The sequence below is a fragment of the Caretta caretta genome, chromosome 3 (assembly GCF_965140235.1).
Source record: "Caretta caretta isolate rCarCar2 chromosome 3, rCarCar1.hap1, whole genome shotgun sequence".
Classification (NCBI taxonomy): domain Eukaryota; kingdom Metazoa; phylum Chordata; order Testudines; family Cheloniidae; genus Caretta; species Caretta caretta.
Window position 1 is genome coordinate 126,047,133 of NC_134208.1, and position 18,164 is coordinate 126,065,296.

General features: G+C 39.2%; 1 protein-coding gene across 2 annotated transcripts in view; it reads right to left on the bottom strand.

Moving 5' to 3' along the window:
* Nucleotides 1-1,915: 1,915 nt before the first annotated feature.
* PDE10A (phosphodiesterase 10A) overlaps nt 1,916-18,164 on the bottom strand; it is a 568,598-nt gene continuing 552,349 nt past the window's right edge. For both annotated transcript variants that reach the window (XM_048844032.2, XM_048844031.2), the window contains exons 20-22: nt 16,137-16,217; nt 13,411-13,499; nt 1,916-7,781 (exon numbers count right to left, since the gene is read on the bottom strand). In XM_048844032.2, coding sequence (XP_048699989.1) covers nt 7,664-7,781; nt 13,411-13,499; nt 16,137-16,217 — 288 coding nt within the window. In that variant the 3' untranslated portion in view covers nt 1,916-7,663. The remainder of the gene's footprint in view (nt 7,782-13,410; nt 13,500-16,136; nt 16,218-18,164) is intronic.

Here is an 18,164-nt window from a genome sequence, read left to right on the forward strand (position 1 = left end):
CAGACTTTTGACTTTCAAGCACCAAGTGGTGTTCTGTGTACATACCAGACACCAGGACCTTCTAACATGTATCCCTTGGGTTTCTTCATGAGCAGAAAGCCAAGAGCTCCCTCATCTCCAAACAGTATTTATGCCTGATATAAACTTTCCTAAGACAAAATGAGCAGAAAGTTACTGAAATTCAGCTTCCCAACTCTGAGGGGAATGAAGGTGTGGGTGAGCAGTCAAGTAATATTTTCAGAGAAGCTCTCTGAAGATACCTGGGGAACTCCTGGCTCTGTTGAAGACACTGGTAGTTTTGTCAGACTTAAATGGCACCAAGATTTCATCCCCCATATTGACTTGGGATCAGGTTCCAATATAGGTATCCAAGTTCATGAAATGATCCCCCCCAGTAGCTTCAATGGGTTTTGCATCAGGGCCTTGGAAACTAAAATGTTCAAAGGAAGTATCCACAAAGCAGTACATTCTCTAACTTATAAGGGGGTAAGAAAAATTCAGAGGCATTTTTGTAAGTCTCAAGAAACCCCTTTCATCAAACAGGAGGTAAAAGAGTTGGAGAAAATATTACTGGGTGGGTAGCAAACAGTCACTGGCATGCAATGTTCTCTGCAATGTAAGAGCAACTACATTGCCTGTACTTCAAGAAGGAAAACATGAAAAGAGCAAAGGACGTGCTCTATTGCCACCAATTTGAGAAGCTGGATCAAATAGTAACCAATTGGTCCAGAATACTAGTTCTTACCAACAATAAAAAAATTGGTGGAAAGGACCAGGTTAATAAAGAATTTGCAGAAACATTGTCCTTGTGCAAACGTGTTGGGATAGGGGAAAATGTCAAACTAGGATGAGAAAACCTTTGTCCTACACAGGTCAAATCTCAGCACAGTTAATGTATTAGAACATTGGTCTTGAGGTTGAAACAATCCACAGTTAGATAAAAGGAGCTGAGTCTAGAAGGAAAAGGGAAGGGGTTTGTTTCCCTAAGGAATTCGGAAACAAACTTCAAAACACCCTAAGTGAAGGTGGAAAAAGACAAGCTACAATATGTCCAAAATAGCCTCTGAAATATCTCTGAAGGAGGCACTCAACTCCAGCACAGCATCAAAACTAACTGCATGAGTGAGAAAGACAATGCTCCTCCCCTCAGAAGAGCTGAGGCTGTTGATGTGCTCAGGACTGAGGAGTCCCACATGCCATATCAACACACCATAGCTGACAGAGAACTGAAATTCCCTTATCAACCCCGATTTCAAAGTCCTAGCTGGTTATGAAGTTGAAGGGCTAAGAAAGAAATCGGTTCTCCAAGCAATCTACTGGGAACAGGGCACTGAAAAAAGGATACAGAGCACTGTCCAAGTGGAACTGAGGTCTGCAGAACTGGACCTGGCCTCTATGGCAGCAGTTCCAGCAAGGAGCTCCTTTGACAAACTCAATAAAAAAAAAAAGGAACTGGAGGGGAACATTACACAGTTGGGATTTTCATGCTTTTTAAGTGTGTGGACCCAAATCATAATAGACATTGTTTCATGGATCATCTCCCTTTGATTCAGGACATCATGGATCTCCCTTCCCCCTCCACATACTATCAATCACATAAAATTCTTGTACCAACTATAGCAATTGCTTACATGGAAAAATAACATAAAGAGATAATGTATGTATTTGTATTAGTCATCTAATGCAAGGCAAGAGCTGAAAACAGAGGGAGCCAACAGCATCTGACCAGCCAGTTCTCCACTGATCACTAGTGAGTGCCCTGTGTTCAGTGGGTGGTCTTTTGAAAACTGTTTAGGAGGGCACTGAGGCACCTACTCTAATGTCTTGAAGGGTCAAAAACCATTGAGAGAGATGAGAGTTCCTGCCACTCATGCTGGAACTTTGCTACTTAAAAGTAAGAGTCCAGTCACCATGGTATCTTTAGATGTATTTTTATTATAGTGATCACCATTAAAAAGTCAATGTTTCCCCATAGCTACCCACCATTCTATACCCGAAATAACACATTTCCCTGCACATACAACAAGAAATATCAGTTACTATGGGCGAATGTTGATTTTTAATGGCAGCTACAGATGAATCTCATTTTGACAGAAGCCTATATAAAATCACCTGTTGTATTGAAATTAACTCATCCATGTTATTTTCTACAATTGTCAATACTACCTCACATGATCACATGCTAACCCAATAGAAGGCTCTTTGGAGCAAGGATTTGTTTGTATAGCATCAAGCAGAATCTCCGTCTGGAACGTCTGAGTACTACTGTTATATAAATAGTAATAAAAGGAGGAGTGGCAGAATTATAGGTACTGTAATAAGGTGCATTCATATTGTCTTTTTTTAAATCTGTAATTTTGTCTAGCCATTTCTACCGTGAGGTTTGTCTTAGCACACCTAGCTCTTCCTGGGAACAAACCTTTTCTCTCAAAGTTAGATGTACCTGTGTGGCTCATGAAAAACAGGGTTTGGAGCATAAGAGTTCTGAAGGAAACCCATGTAAAGAAACTATTCTAACAATACTAATTTTTGCCCCCTTTCCTCCTCATCACTGTGCCTAGACAAAAAGGGCCACAAATCTTTTCAAGCAACATATATGTAGTTCCAAGGTGCTGGAAATAGATGGATTGTAAATGTACTCAATTAAATTTAATTGTGAACTAAAAAGGATAGCCCAGATCCTCAGCATGGAAATCAATGTAGCTCTGGCAATTTACACCAGCTGAGGATCTGATTGTAATTTTAATATTTAACATACAGCAAGACATATTTTGTTATAGAAAATAGCTGCAACAGCAGACGTTTGGAAAAATGCACCTTAACTGATAAGTTGTCACATGTACAGAAAATCAAATGTTGATCTTTTTCATGGATTCCATTGCCTTTTGTTCTTATTTCTCCTTGTATTTTACTTGTAGTGGATCAACAAACATACACACAGATCCACAAGAAGTCCCTCTCCCTCTCCCCCACTCACAACAACACCAAAAAATGAACATAGAAAATATTAAAAAACTCTGTATTCAGTAATATTCACACCAAAGTGTATGGATATGTATATATCCATTAAAATTATGAACATTTCTAAATATATTTTATGTATCATACATATATTTATATGTATAATTACATATCCACAGAAGTTATCTTGCTGTGCTAAAGCCAGCAATTAAAGCAGAAACAGGTTTCACAACAGGACACCCATATATGCATATGTACTGGCTGTTTGGTTTGTTAATTTATTTACAGCTTAACTATATCATAATAAATGATTACTGCTCTATTGTACAAACATAATAGTAAAGGCTGTTTGTTTTTTAAATACAAAGACTGCAAATGAATACATGAAAAAATACACACCATGTACAGTATTTATAATTTATAAATGCAAAGGTAAGACCTCTTTAAATTATTGCACTTGCATTTTTTTTACAAAGAAGATAGTTTATATGTGTCATATATATAAAATCAATTTTTCAGCTCACTAGATGTCATAAAGTTGAATGTTGTTATCTTGAAGTTTTTTCTTCTTCACAGAACTGCCCCCCCACCCCTCGAATTTTGAATATACATGGATCTACTCTACAAACCAGTTTGATCTACCCTGCAAACCGGTTGATTACTAACTTTTTCAGTTTTTGACAGAGCATACACCCAAATTACAATCGAGCACAGTTTTTGGTCAGCAAGCAGACAAAAAATAGTTGTGATGTGCCTTTGCTAGATTGGGATACATAACCTAAAATTTGAATATGAGTATCCTTATAGGAGACTATAGAAAGTCACTTACTCTCCTTAGAATGAACAATTTACTGCACCATTTCACAGAATGGCAACTATATCACAGTGTTTTAGGCAAATGCATTTCTTCAAGAAGGTTGCAACTGTCTGAACAGGTAAGGGACTTGAGTATTTCTTTTAGATAAATAACGCTCTATGTTGCCCTTACAATTTTAACACTAAGTGGCCTGAACACAGTAACAGCAAGAGACTGATTAGCTAGTACAAATATTTCTACTTCGAAATTTGCAATCCATACAGATTATTTAAAACACACCTAAGTACTGTGTACTGCGTGCCATATGAAAATGTAAGTGCCACACTGCATGCCTCCGAGAATCTAATTAACATATTTGAGAATGTGCTCCCATTTAAAAAAAAAGCAGTACATTATTCTAATGTAATGCTTCTACCATGCTACAATGTATAACAGTGTAGCTGCAATGTGCTGACCCATTACAGTAGAATATTGCACTATCTGACAAAAATTCTTAATGTGATTACTGCAGTAATGGAGTTTCCAGCAAAGCTTTTATAGAATATACAGTATATTAAGTGAAAGCTAAAATGGCTAATACCATCCTGTGCCAACCACTTTTCACAGGTTGGCTATGTTTTCCGTATTCATTATGTTCCAGGTATTGTTTCAAGATGCACCAGCAGGAGCTATGGCTGAATACGCATCCTTCTCAAATTCAGCTTCTTACACCTACTCAAAAGAATGCTCAAATATGGCTTGAAATAGTCCCTTTTTTCTATTGTTTTGTTTAGAAGGGAAAAGATCATTAAAACTTTAATAAAAACAGTGCTCTTTTGGGAATAAAAACTATACATTTTACAAGACTTCTAGGAAAAATGTCTGTGCCAATTTTTTAAAAGTTCTTATTCATTTTGTGTGACTACATTTTTAAAGAGACAAAACTCAGCTGACATTTGACCACAAAAATGGTTGTGTCAGATGTTTAGTTGTTCTATTTGCCAGCGCAAGTATAAATTTTTGGACAACCAAATATTCAACATGGACCTGAGTCATGACATTCAAATGCAGACTCAAACTTCTTCTTAGATTAGGGTTTTCAGTTCTGGGATACTGATTTGGGTTTACTTCTGTCAAACACCTGGATGCCTAAAATTGCCCTCACTAAATTAGTCTACAGGACAAATAGATGCAACTTAGAAAATTTTGCCCATTAAGACTATTATTTTTGTTGTTGCCTAAAATATAGGTAGGCTTTGTCCGTATGGTTTTACTCTTTTCCCCTGTTTTACTCCGTAGGAGAAGAAAGGGGGTGGGGGGACTGTATTAACTCTAATGGAACTTTAACAAACTATTTTAAGGGGTTCAGGTTACTCAAAATGTCAAGTACCAATATGGTTGTCTCATCACATTAATAGAACTATTTATTGCAACTTTGCTTAATTCGTTAGGGAAATATTTAAAGCACCTATATGATACTGCCAAGCATTTTCAGTGACGACTCATGATTTAGTTAATTTAGATTTTACAGTCACTGACTGGAAATCAGACAAACTTTCTGTGAAATGAATATAGCATGTGACAAGGAATATTTTGCAACACTGACAAGACCAGCAAATAGAGGGAGAAGGGGACAGTAATAACAGACATGCTTGAGCCATGAAAGAGATTTTCAATATGAGTTGTTTTGGGTATCTCACAGATATACAGACAGACTGTATTTGAGGCCACCACTGTGAAGTTTCTACATAAATCAGTAACTCTGTGTCCCAAGTTCTTTGCTTGCAGTCACGCAGGCTGCGTATGAATTGCGTTATTTAAACCAGAACTGATAAGGAATAAAGTAGAGGACATACTTATGTCGATCTTGTTTGTTTAGTTTGATAAAATTGCATCCTTATAATTTTTTTTCATTCCCAAAAAATTCACTGGTGACTATGCAGAGAATAACAGCATTTAGTATTGGCAAAGCAAATTGAGCGTTGCATGGATGCTGCTAGACATCCTTGGTCCCCTGTATGATTCAGATCTGAACTTCAAATAAAAAGATTTGATCAAGATACCCCAAATCTAACCCTACATGGTATTTTATGTACTGCAAAGGCTTATGTATACGTTATGTGATTACAGATCACAAACATATACTGGTTTGTGCTCAACCAGAACAGAAGGCAAAGCTCTTCAGGGACCCAGACATTTTAATAAAAACAAATAAGAAGATGCATGCTTATTAGATCAATACAGTTCAGTAAACAAGAGATACTACCTATTGCCTTTAACTGCTGACCGTACTACTTCTTTGTATTTATACTACACGGTAGTGCTGTCACTGAACCACTTCAAGACTTGCCTATCTGCAAGCAGGTAAGAAGAGTTGATTAATAGAACGTAGGCGCGGTGGCGCAGATTACACAAATGCAGGGTTGCTACCGACCGGGGTATAGACAAAATGTACTATATACTGAAAGTTTATTTTATTTTTAAAAAGAAAGATTCAGGGTCAAATTCTGTATATTGAAAGTACACCCTTTGCAACCACATTAAAATCAAAAGGGTTGCATAGAGCATAAGGCCCAAAACTGCAAACTGTTATACATGTGCTTAATGTTAAGCACATGCATAATTGTTTGCAGGATCAGAGCCCTATATCAGCACAGAATTTCTTCCACAGAGTTTCAGTTTTCTGAATCAGTTATTTTCCTGCTTATTTAGGTAGCTCTAAACTTGGAAATGTTTGCTGAACTAGAAAAAAAAAGCAAACATAAAAAAGGTAAATGGCTTCCCTTTTTTTTTTTTTTTTTTGGTAGTAGAAAACATACAGTACTGGTGAGCAACATAAAAGCTAGTCAAAGAAAAATACTTTCCTTTTATTGTGATGGTACCGCAGTAATGCCTAGTATACCTGACTTTTCTGACAAGGCTCCTACTTCCAGCAGAAAGTATTGTATGTTAAACATGTCTCTCTAATATTTTCTAAAATATGACTCACCACGAAAAATATTAGCATGACCACTTGACATATAGCTAGCTAGGCAGGCAGATCTCTGCTATTACATTCAAACTTTAGCCCGTCATTTTAGTCAATGTTGATAAAAAGGTCCAGCCTGAAATTATATAAGCCTGCATCTTTCCTTACTGGAGATAAATATCCAGTACTTCCAGTGTATGAATGGATGAGCTCTCTAGCTTTTCACATAATTACAAAAAACCGAAACACAGCCAGTGCTTTCAACATTTAACTTGAGAAATAAAACAGTTGCTCTGTGATACCTAATAGAATTTTTGGAGCCTTGAACCTAGAAGTTGATTTTCCTTCTGTCTGCAGCAAGATAATTCAAGTACTGTAACTTCAGTAAAAGTTACAGCTCCAGAGGTTTTCTGCTAAATTTCAAACTGATTACCAGTAGATCACACATAAACATTCACAATAGCAATGTGTAAAATGTTCTATTTATAGCCAAGAACTCCCAAGTGACACTGGTGTTAAATCCAGCCACAGTACAATATAATAAAAGTACCATTGAAACCCTTACTAGAAAGATACAATTTTAAAAGTACCCCCTAATATTTTTCCCTTCAGTTTTGAATTAAGGCCTCAGCAATGTAGCCCATGAGAAAAGGCCAGTCTTTTATATTCACATGTCATAAGTTTGCTTTGACAGCTGATTCTGAAGCAACTGAGTTGTCAGTCTCTCTCTGGTTATGTTGTGTCACTGATGTTAGACAGGAGACTGGTGGACAGTCAACTAGCTGAGGTAACTCTGTAGGTATTACCTCCACAGGCAGATCTGCTTCTCAGCATCTGTAGCTTTTTTTTTCCTTTCCAAAAAAGAAAAAAAAACCAAACCAAACAAAAAATGAACAAAGGAGAGATGCCTTAGAGTTAAAGCAATTTGTCACGGCTGTTTAGTCATCAATCTTCACAGGAAGTGAATCTGAGGTCTGGGGATCATGTGATTGGGACGGAATCCATAATGAAGTTTCCTCTCCTTGTGTCAATTTCTCCCATTGTTTGAGATTTTCCCTGGAGATGCAAAAAGAGCAAAGCCTGTATATAAATTTAACAGTTCTTTCCTAATAAGTTCTGCTACATTATACCAACAGAAGTAGCTTTATGGAGTACATAACACTGGTCTATAATAAAGTTTTTCTTACTACTGTATTTATTTCATCTTATTTCTTTCTGTCAACACCACATTTTTAATCTTGATGCCTATTTTAGGGAAGTATATGCTGGCTATTGCCAGGATCCTGTGTGTTCTGCAATTCAACAGCTGCCAATTTGCCACAGAATTCACCCCTTGCTAAAGAATTGTGCTAAGGAACCTGCTTCCATTTCTTATAAAAATTGAATTTCTAATCCTCATCATTGCAGAGATGTCTTTGAAAGCATGACGTAATGCCGTGATGCCTGCTCAAGGCTGCAGAGAAACTGAAACAATAGCTTTTGAGAGATGTGACCTGTCCCATACCTCACTCAGGGAATCATGGACTTTGTGGCAGCCTAATTTGTTGTTTTTCCAGGATGCCACAGAGTTCAGCATTCTTGCCATGCCATTTGCCTCTATGGAAGCCATGGAAGCCCACAATTCTTCATGAAGTCCTCTCTCCATTTAGAGCAGTAAGACAATACAATTCTGCTGGCCAAAGTAGCTAATGATATTTTAGATATTAGGATTATTGTATTAGTCAGTCTTCTCCAAAGCAAAGGGCCTTCGAATAAGGGGGGGGTGTTCTTGTCTGATATTCTCCTTCCTAGAGGAAGAGAGTGCTCATTACCTTAGAGCCTGGCCTACCCTATCTTTCAAGTCTCCAAACTTTGGTTTTACAAATCATAAAAGTGTCAAATAACAAAGTTGTACAGGGAGATTTTGGAAAATCAGTAAAGTACCTGAAACCACTATTGCTTATTGCTAAAAGCAGCCAAGTTAGCAGGCCGTAAATTGGCCGTGCAGCAACCTCAGCTTAACCAAGGCAGGAGGGGAGGGGGTTTTGGGTGCCACAGAAAGGGCAGCTTGACCCCACGTCCTTCCTGATAAAAACTGTGTTGAAGTTGCGGATACATGCATTTTAGAAGAGCAGGATGTGCCACAGGAATGTCCATTAGGGCTTCAAGGCTGCAAACTCTGGGAAAATACCCACACCTGGTTAATCAATAATCAGAAAGAAACCTCTTGCTTGACCGTTGAAACTACTTGGTTAACAAGTTTTCTTTAAGTGACATGTCATTGTATTATTAATGTATAAATAAGGGGGAAAAGTTTGAGGTAATGGGACTGCATTCCTCCTCTGAATGCGTCTTGTGTTCCCCACTGGCAGACAGGCTGCTGCTGTGCCACTCGAGAGTCACACTCAGCTTTGGTAATTATCGAGGGTTGGGGGTGTTTTACTAACCTGTGGCGGACGTGTGTAAGTGCTTGAGACTAAGTAAAGTTTAGCTTTAAGTGAAAGCACTCCTGTGTTGTCCTGTTTGTGCCAGCCATCTATCGGTCGGACAGCCGTGACTCCCCTGATTTATTTCCTGACACCACCCCGCACAGAGCAAAAGTTACCAAGAGCTTTGGGTTGAAAGAACCCCAGGTAACACAGCTGCTTACAGCTTAAGTATCTGAATGGAATATGGAGCCAGAGTTTCACGTGGTGTAAACTTGTATCACTCCAAGGACTTAAATTGGATTATGTCAATTTATATCGCTGTGGATCTAGTGAGTCCATGATATTTACATATGGTCAAAATCGACCATTCAGTTTTCAAATGCAGAGTAAAGGACAGCCATACTATCTGAGCTTTAACAAATTCACTCCATTCTGTCCTACCAAGTGTCTAGTTATGTAGACAGACTCTCAGACAGATGTCTGCAGTGAAGGAATAGGAATACAGTAACTCCTCACTTAAAGTCTTCCCAGTTAACAGTGTTTTACTGTTAGGTTGCTGATCAATTAGGGAACACGCTTGTTTAAAGTTGCGCAATGCTCCCTTATAACGTTGTTTGGCAGCTGCCTGCTTTGTTCACTGCTTGCAGAAAGAGCAGCGTTGGAGCTCGTGGTGGGGGGCTTGGAACCAGGGTGGACCGGCAGCCCCCCATCAGCTCCCCACTCCCCTAAGTTCTCTGTGTCTGGACAGTTCAGCTGTCCCTCCCTCACTGCCTTGTGCTGCTCCTGCCCTCTTCCTTGGACCTGCCCCTGGGAGCCTCCTGCTTGCTGTGCAAGGGCAGGGCGGGGGGGGGGGGGCAAAGAGGGGTGTTAATATCAGGGTGTCCCTCTTGCCCCCCCCCCACTTTATCCATCTTTATAGAGCAGGGCGGTGACACGACAGGACTTAGGAGGGAGGGAGCTTGATGGCAGCAGCTGCTGTCTCAACTTGCTGATCTACTTAAAAGGGCAATGTACTTAGAGTGGGGTCAGCCTACTTAAAGGGGCAATGCGCATCTCTCTCTCACGCGCACGTGTGTGTCTCTCTCTCTCTGCCATGATGTTTTTGATAAGCCTAAAATTTTGAAAAGTTTTGGGACAACCCAAAAAAGTTTTTTTTTTGGAACTTCTGACAATTATATGCTGTGCAACCTTATGCATCTTATTTACCCTCCCTAATCCTTAATTTCCATATCTCTAAAATGATGATAATAATGCTCAACTACTTCACACAAGTATTGTGAGGCTATGTACATATTTGTAAAATAAGTGCAAAACATAATTAAGGCCAGTCACGTGACTGAGGAGTTCCTGGCTTCCAGTCCTGAGGTTAATCCATCAATCATGTGGCCTCTAAGAAGACTTCTTTCCCACCTACTTCATAATGAAAATATTTAAGAACATATTTTTGAGCAAAAGTGGATTTCTGATTTCAAAGACATCCAGCTAATGGGAAATATTTCATGAAGAAATTCATCTGGAGTTTTCATAAATGTAAAACATTTTGAGGAAGTTGAATACGTTTTTTTTTTAATTAAAAAAACAAACAAACAAAAAAAAAACCAAGACAGCATAATTGAGAAAAATTGTGATGGGAACCAGCTCTGCTACAGAATATGCAATTTGTCTTTAGGCCACAGTGGACCAGCCAGCCAACATCTAGCTTTCAGCCGTTGATATTACTGGATGACTATTTAGTAATCTACCCCACGCAGGAAGTACAAATCTAGCAATTAGCAAGGTTGCAAGATCGCACAAGCTACCTCTACAAGACAGCTGACTGATTCACAGTCAATTAAGACTGTTTACAAGTAGTTTTATAGGGAACTTTAAGTGAACTATTTTTTTTTTTTTAAATTCTCAGGATTTAGCTTTGGTCTTTTGTTTCTAGCATTAGGAAGGGAGTCTGGAGCCTCCAACACCGAAGGGAATGAGACATAAGGTTCCACTGAGGGAAACTCAGTGTAATAACAAAAACTATGTTAAAGCAGATAGGAACATCTGGAATAGGCAGAAGTAGGTCTTGCTGCCACAGTTACATTTAGGCAATTGGTGGGCTTACATCTGATATGTAGAAAAGGAGAGAATGCAGATGACATGGCAGGTCGAAGCTGGGTGGGTGAGCAGGAGGGTCTGTGATGAGGAACTGATTGGTGGTTGGTGTTAAGCACCAGTCTTCCTGCCACAGGGATTCTGCTGTCATGTCCTGGCGTAGCAGCCTCGACCATGGTGAGTGTCATAATGAAAGACATGTAGCTAGTGGGCTAAAAAGGGCGTTGAACAAGGGCAAGTTTGGATTGGCACGTCCCTTCTCAAGCAGTTTGCCAGCTGCAATCTCCCTCCTGACGTAAGGGGGATCAATGTGGCTCAGAATTGGAAGCTATGGAAGATGAGTCAGTCAGACGGTTCCTGTGATAATGTGTATTGTTGAGCTGATTTGCATGTCAACAAGTTTGGTGTTCCCTGACCGACTCCATACTGGCACACAGTATTCTGCTATTGAGTATGAGATGGCAAGGGCTGAGGTCCTTAGGGTTTGAGCATCTGCTCCGCATGAAGAACCTGCCAATTTGCTGAGAAGGTTGTTGTGTGTCTTGACCTTGTTGTATCTTGCTCAGGTGGCTTTTGTAGGTCAGTGTTCGGTCAAGGGTCATGCCTAAATAAATTGGGTAAGCTTCATGCTTCAGCCTCTGGACATTTATTATGATGTTTAGTTCCCTCTTAGTGTTTGCATGGTGGAAGTGGTATGTGCTAGAGACTGTCCTGCTGGTGCCATGTCTTGAAGTAGTTAGCCAGCTTTGCAATGTTATCACTTCTTCAACTCAGAGAAAGTCGGAGCCTACAGCCCACAGCAAATGCTGTCTACAAAGATGAACTTCTGTGACTGGATTGGTGGCAAGTCACTGATGTATAGGTTGAACAAGGTTAGGCTAGAACAGACCCCTGGGGTAACCTGGCTAAAACAGACCCCTGGGTGGCAATGGATCAGCATTCTCATTGCACCACCTGTCAGTACCCAGTACAGTCCAGGGAAGCTAATGATCCTCCTAGCAAACCAAATTCCGCAAGTTCATACTTGAAGAATCCCAGTATCGCCACTTCCCGTAACCCTAAGAAATGGTAGTGTCACAATGTAAACAGTGTGTGTTTGTACCCACACCACGTCTCACACACACACACACACGCATGTAGCTAAAAGCCTGTGCTTCACCTACGTGTGGCAGTTGGGCCAAGTAAGCCACCATCTGAGTATTCTTGTCATATAACCAATGGAACTGTTGTATGCAAATGCTGTAGAGCAAGGGTGGTGATTTGTTGACTTACCTCTGAAATCACGTTAGTTCTAGGTCTGTTGGCATGGCATAGATACTTACCTTGCTGTCACACGGATATAATCTGCAAAGTCAAAGTGGCTGAGAACTTAAAAACTGGATGATAACAGACTGTGTATCCCAGTGATGACTGAACCTGGTGATATTCTGAATTTAAAGAGCTTTCAGGCAAGCTTGTAGCTGTTTCCATCACTTCACGCTGACTCAGACATTGTAGGCTTCAGAGTGACAGTTCTGGAATCTTATTTTATTTATACTACGTATACACAAACACACACACTTCTGGACCTCAAATGTATATTTTAGATGGAGGAGTGGATGGACAGAGAGAGAGAGAGAGGATTTCCTTCTATTTACTTTACACTGCCACTGTACCCAGAAAAGAAAATGCTAGTGGTTTAAAGATCTGAAGAACGAAGAGAGTACTCTGATCTGCCACATAGGAGAGAGAGACATGTCTGTTAAACTAGAATACAGGAACACAACCAGAAGAAAAGGAATAGGAGAGAGATGAGGAGACAGTAAAAGCACAGAAGAAAAAGGCATTTTAATTCCCAGTAGTTATGCAAGTAAAATGGAGGCATGAAGCAGACAGTGGGAAGTTGAGTTGTACTAGGCTAGATGGAGGCAGTTAACTGGGGACACATTACGGATGGACCTGTTTGTCTACAGGTAGTTTTGACATTAAATAGATTTTAATAGCTGCATCGATGGACCTGTGTTGGCTGAACCTACCCAATAATCCCTGCCTCCAGGTGTTGGATGCACTTGCTAGAGAAGAACATTTATGTTTGTCTACATGCAATATTTGGAATTTAGAGGCATATATTTCTAGACAGATATATGTAGTGGGACACACTCTCACTCAGCCAAGATATATGCTGTGCAAAAACTTGCACTGCTACTCACCTGCATGCCCGGAGTAGTGGCCCAGCAGGAGGGAAGATCTGTGTGAGTGTGGTGTAACATGGGATGGCTACAGCATTGTAGAATCCAATCTGTGAAAAACAGTGGAAAAAATATTGACGGGAGCCAAATTATGACACAGTTAACTGCAAAAGAGCCCCAAACTAATCTATTTACTTACTTATTTTACAATTTACTGACTTACAACCTATCTTACTGTTCTGTACTGCTGCCCATCTCCACAGCATCTGAGCACTATCAAAGTGAACTCAGTAGCAGTCAGCTCTCCCTTTTGGGGGTAAAACATACTGCTTGAGGTAGGTTTTCTCTTTGAACTTTGTTGGCTGGTTGATTTGTTCATTTTGGGGGTTGGAGGCATGTGGGAGGATGGGACTGTCCATGTTCGGAGTGTCATTCTTATGGTGGAAAGGCTTTTCAAAGCGGAAAATATTGCAGTGTTCCACAAAGATGGGTCAGATTCTGGATATGACTTATGTCCTCTGGAATTTTAATTCACACTTGGATTCTCTGGATGTTCTAAGGATATGGTATACTGGGGAAATTTTCTAAAAATGTCTCTTGTTTCTAAATACTGGTTTAGCTCTACCTGTGGGGCCCCTCAGTAGATGGCTCAACTGACATTTTTAATGCTGTGTCTCATAACGCTGCTTAGAGCAGGTCTAGTCAACACAGTGTTAAAGGTGCCACTAGCCCATCTAGGGTAGGGCTCCTAACGTTGCTACCTTTGGTGTACCTGAATTGGTGTTAATGGCAGGACATTTTCTGAAAACGGCCCTTGTACAGGCAGGGCTAAGGGGCCAAATTCAGCCCTGCTGTAACTTCACTGATTTAAATGTAGTGTTTGCTTACACTATACATTTAAATTTGTCCCCCTCCTATTGCCTCTCACTTTAAAAAAAAAAAAAAATCCCCACAGCTTTAGTAGAGGACCACACGCTAGCCAGTCTAGTGCAAGAATATCCACAGTGTGGGCTACCAGTCTTTTTTTCTGATATATAGTTTTAAATGTATTTTAGTGAAATAGCATACTGTACCATGTAAACCCCTTTTTATCTACTGACATATTAGACCTTATCCACATCTTAAAAAGCAAATCCTACCTCTGCCTCCACAGATGCAGAGGTTCCCTCTGCAATGGAAGTGGAGTGTAAATAGGTGTGTTTGGTGCTCTACAACAGATAGGAGATACAGTCCCTGTCCTCAGATTCTTACAGTCTAGGCTACAGAACATATGACATGACTGACAGAGAGGCTGCAGTTGGTAAGGGGGCAGGGCTGCAGCAAGAGGAGGGAGGGTTAAACATCACAAGGGAGCTCACTATTTTAAACTGTATGTTTTATATGCACTCCATGGGTTTTTTTAAAGATGTTTGTAATTAATTTTTATTTTATTTTAATAACTGACAGACTGCTACAGACCTGTCACAAATTCTAAAGGAGATATCTGCTTACCCTATCAGTATTAATACCATGGCAAAAAAGTGAGAGGTTTTGCCAAAATTAAACACATCTGGGATTTACATCATAGAATCCTATCACTGAAACCACAGTACTTAAAAATAAAATATTATGGTTTGAGCCGTATTAATTAGACCATTTTCATTTAAAAAATACACAACAAACTGGACAAACTCTGAGAGGGTCAAAAAGAGGTAGGGTGGAAAAATGAATAAAACCAGTTAATCCATGACAATTCCTTGAGATAGTTTCCACTTCTGACCAGGAGCTTTAAATTTTAGATTTTTTTATTTTAAAAAGGGCATGGATTCCCCAAACTAACATTCCAGTTCTCATCCTTCTCAACCATACGTCTGCATTTTAAGGGCAGATTGTGGCTAGATTAAAGAATTTCATATAGAATTTCCTCTTTAATTCTGTTTTATAAGTACATGAATATGTAAAAGATTGCAGAAAAACTTTCAAAAGCACCAAGGTGACTTGGGCGCTTAAGTCTCATTGACCTTCAGTGACACACAGGCTCCTCAGTGCCTAAGTCCCTTTTTAAAATGAAATTTAGGCATTTTTGAAAAAGTTACCCAATGTTTTTCCATTTATTAATAACCAACATGTTAAAACCATCACTCGCTTTCATAAACAAGGCTTTTAACTTTCAGAGAATAAAATTTAAAACAACTCTATTTCAGTTTTGCTGCATAAGAAAAAATTTATTTTATTTTCCTACCTGAAAATCCTATTTCTGAGAAAAGCTGTCTTTAATCTGAAGTGTGCGTGCAGCTCTTTCTTCCCTCCCTTCATTACTACGGCTGCATTAGTCTGCTTATCAACAGGGCTTGCTGCTCAATGCATAATTGTGGCAATCACGCATCTGTTCAATGGACCTCAAAAATCTTACTCTTCCAGGTGGGAGTGGAATTCTTCTGAGTGAGAGCTTTGAATCTGCCCTCTCCATGCAGCTGATTAAAAAGAGCTAAGGTCTAAAGGAAGTAGAGCTGCAACACACTATATTTCAGGACAGCATGAAATAGCATGCTCTTGTTCCAACAATGTCTCTGAGGAGGATGTTTTCAGTTGCCATTTTTAAAATCAGCTATGGGTTTGTATGTAAAGTGTGGAATTTGGCATGACAACTCACAGGTCAAAAAATTATCACATGCCTTGCTAGAGGCTAATATCATATCCCCTTATCAGGTTTTACTTGTGTGTATCTTACAGCAACTATAAAACATTTAATTTTAGATAGCCCATACTTGGCCTTGAGGGACCTCATCCTTCTTGTCTCTGTCCATCATAGGTATAGGTTGAATACCTATCTTCCTCATTTCATCACCCTGAAAAGAGAAAGAAAAAAGGGTAATGTACTCCCCAAATAACTAAGGACATTCAGAAGGAAAATCAAGATTTCTTAAATCAAAAAGTGTTTCAAAAGGTGTTTCTGGTTTATATTATTTTTAATCTGAGTATTTAGAATTCAACATACCATACGGGAACAACTGAAGATACAATCTCAGAAAACTGTACAAGGACTCCTTTCATAGCATGATACACTCAAATGGTAATGCAAGCAATAACTCCTAGAAACTAAACACAACTGTGATATATTTTTGTGTATTTAATTTTGTTTTAGATGGGCCTATCCAAGGTTGAAGCACTTGTACAGAGTAAAAATAACAGATCAATATAAAGATTTACCTGTCCTCCCCACAATCAACCTCATTTCTCTCAAAATGTGTCACCAATGCCTTCTAAAATAATGATCTGCTTTGACAAGTTATCCCACATCCCTCAACTCACTCATTCAGGAAAAGCCCAAGAGATGAATCTTGCAGCATGCCCTGAAGGTCAGCTGATCTAGGCAATTTTGGACCAAAGGTAAGGAGTACGTTTCTCAGTATAGGGCACCTCGCAGAAAGTATCTTGCCAATCAGACACCTCTTTTAAAAACAGATGGTGCTAGCCACGTGCTTGTGCTCATCACAAGTGCTGCAGTATTACATGGTGAAAGAGGCAGACTTTCAGGTATATGGGAGCCACACCTTTTATAGGGCAAAACCATCACCTTAAATTCTACCTGGGAACTAAAGAGAACCCAGTGCACCCTGCTGATCACCAGAATAATGTAGTAAAGTTGCCCAATGGTCTTAAAACATAACAGCATGTTTAGAACACTGCAAAAGTGTGATCTAAGAAACATATAGATGCAATAAGATTAGTTTTGGCCACAGCTATTACTTGAACATCCAGGAATAGTAGAGAACCTAATGTGACCTTCATACTGAAAAACTGAGTCATAAAGGTTCTAGAAACTACCTCATTAAGTTGCTGATATAATCTGTGCTTGTTTCAGACCTCTACTGTATTAATAAAAGGCAAATAATTTGAAAAGCAGGTACTGTTCTGCACACTGTAAGAGAAACACACCTTACAGTACATACTGCTCTCTAATGGCAGATGTAAGCGCAAATCTGGTTACGAGTGAGGTTTCCATATGTACACTTCTGGCAACTATGGTCAGTGTTTAACTCAGATATACAAATATATGGATCTTTGTTTACACGTTTTTGTCTGTTTGTATATCTTGTTCGGGCAGTCCAGTCCAGTCTTCCTAGCCATTTCTACAAACCAGAACAGTAATTGAAATTAGCATGAGGTGAGATGAACAAGTTGAACCAGCAGAGTCCAAATAACTTTAGATAATATATGCAGGTATGAAGGAGGTGGAGAGAATTATTGATCTGCAGGGTTCCTAGAAATCTGTTTGCCATGGAAAAATGCAGAATTTGTGTTTTTACAGAGAATCTTTAGTTTTTACATTTTGTGGGGGAAAAAACCAAAAAACAAATAACTAAATTTTACTGAAAGTATCAGTGTCACTTATTCAACGAGTACAACCTCCCGCTCTTGTGGCTGATTTTTTAATTTGCTGACCACCCCAGCCGCTATCAGCCCTGGGCAGCTGGTGGTTTGATTAATATAGAAAGCCAGATAATGGAGGCTTGGATAAACAGGGTTCTATTGTACATTGCTAAACATACTCCAATAAACTACTTCTGGAGTATAGAGGCTACTCAACGGCATATCAGGATTCATGTTTTAATGCATCTCAAATTTCACTTTAGTCTCCAGGACTAATTCAGAAAGTGAGTAATGTTAATATAAAAGCAATTTTTATTTTATTTTTTGTGCTTTTCAAAAAAAAATCTGAAAATATAGAATACAGACATAGAAGTATTTGGTATATGTAAGAAATACAAATTGCAATTCTATTATTTTTATAT